Genomic DNA, 1,377 nt, shown 5'->3' with positions numbered 1-1,377 from the left:
CAGAGGGACTAAGAGAGGACAGAGGGACCAGGAGGGGACAGAGGGACTAGGTGGGGACAGAAGGACCAGGAGGGGACAGAGGGACTAAGGACAGAGGGACCAGGAGGGGGCAGAGGGATGGGACAGACAGTCCCCTGAGTCTCGGGTGGCTGTGCAGTAGATCTGCATGGGGCTTGTCATCAGCCCCACCCCGAGATGCTGTCAGGACGGGAGCCCTGGGCGTCCATGCTGACCTGGTCCCCCTCCCCACAGAGTGGTCCCATCGTGAGCCGGGACACCGGTAGGTGCCTGGAGGTGGAAATGTCCAAAGACGCCAACTTCGGGCTGCGGCTGGTGGTGCAGAGGTGTTCGGGGCAGAAGTGGACCATCAGAAACTGGATCAAGCACGGGCGGCACTGACCCCCAGCCCCACCCCGCACCCCTCCCCTGATGCAGACCCCGAGGACCTGGGGAAGGTGTCGGGCTCACCCGCTGGGCCGGGTGCCAGGACTCAGGCCCCTCCCCGCCTACCGCGCCACTGGACCCCAAAGGGCTCTGGCCATGCCCTGTGCCACCCCCAGCCGGGAGCTCGCCTGGGCTGCCCGCAGGCCATGTCCCTGAGACAGCGGGGGCCTCCCTGTGCACTCCGGAGGCAGAGGCCAGGGACCGGCCACCCCACCAGGAGCACAGAGCCTGAAGCCAGCTCCACCTCCAAATCATGTGCCTTTTCTACGGTGTTCCAGTCCAGGCCGCCGGGATGGCCAAGTCTGCATGTGCTGAAGCCCCCTGTCCATTCCCCCCTCGCGGAAGTGACCCCCATGAACTCAGAGGGCGGCCGAGCTCCCGTCCGCTCCAGGCAGAACTGGGCCTCTTCCGTCTTCTGGCCATCTAAGGCAAAACCCAGAACGCAGAGCAGCACCCTCCCCAAGGCTGGGGAGAGGGGGAGACAGGAGACGTGGCCACAGTGGACCCCACGACACCCCAGGCAGGGGAGACGAGGAGATTGTGCTGCTTCCATCCAGCACAGGGCGGATCAAATGGGACAGAGCGCATCTCGTCCACCGGAGTCCCAGCTGCCGGGTCGTCCGGGGCCGGGGGCCCTGTTCTAGTGTCTCGCCCGGGGCCAGGCGCCTTCCCTCGTTGCTCTGAGGCAGGCGTCAGCCAATGATGACCCACGGCCCTGCACCTGTTTTTATAAATAAAGTTTTATTGGCACACAGCCACACCCATCTGTTCCTATATTGTCCGGCGCAGCCTTGTTGCTCCAGGGCGGGAGCTGAGAGGCCGCACGTGCCCCACGGGGCTGTCCCAGGGGCTCCAAGAGGCCGTCTCTGGGCAGGACGGTGCTTAATGAAGCAGCGAACGTTGCAGGGCCCTGGGAGGGAAGCCGGACCCAGT

General features: G+C 65.4%; 1 protein-coding gene across 1 annotated transcript in view; it reads left to right on the top strand.

Moving 5' to 3' along the window:
- Nucleotides 1-399, top strand: part of GALNT9 (polypeptide N-acetylgalactosaminyltransferase 9) — a 53,174-nt gene extending 52,775 nt beyond the window's left edge. Inside the window, exon 11 of the mRNA XM_044921044.1 lies at nucleotides 253-399. Within this exon, the coding sequence (XP_044776979.1) occupies nucleotides 253-399 (147 nt within the window). The remainder of the gene's footprint in view (nucleotides 1-252) is intronic.
- Nucleotides 400-1,377: the final 978 nt, after the last annotated feature.

The sequence above is a fragment of the Neomonachus schauinslandi genome, chromosome 14 (genome assembly GCF_002201575.2).
Source record: "Neomonachus schauinslandi chromosome 14, ASM220157v2, whole genome shotgun sequence".
NCBI classification, from domain to species: domain Eukaryota; kingdom Metazoa; phylum Chordata; class Mammalia; order Carnivora; family Phocidae; genus Neomonachus; species Neomonachus schauinslandi.
This window is presented reverse-complemented; position numbering and strand designations above follow the sequence as displayed.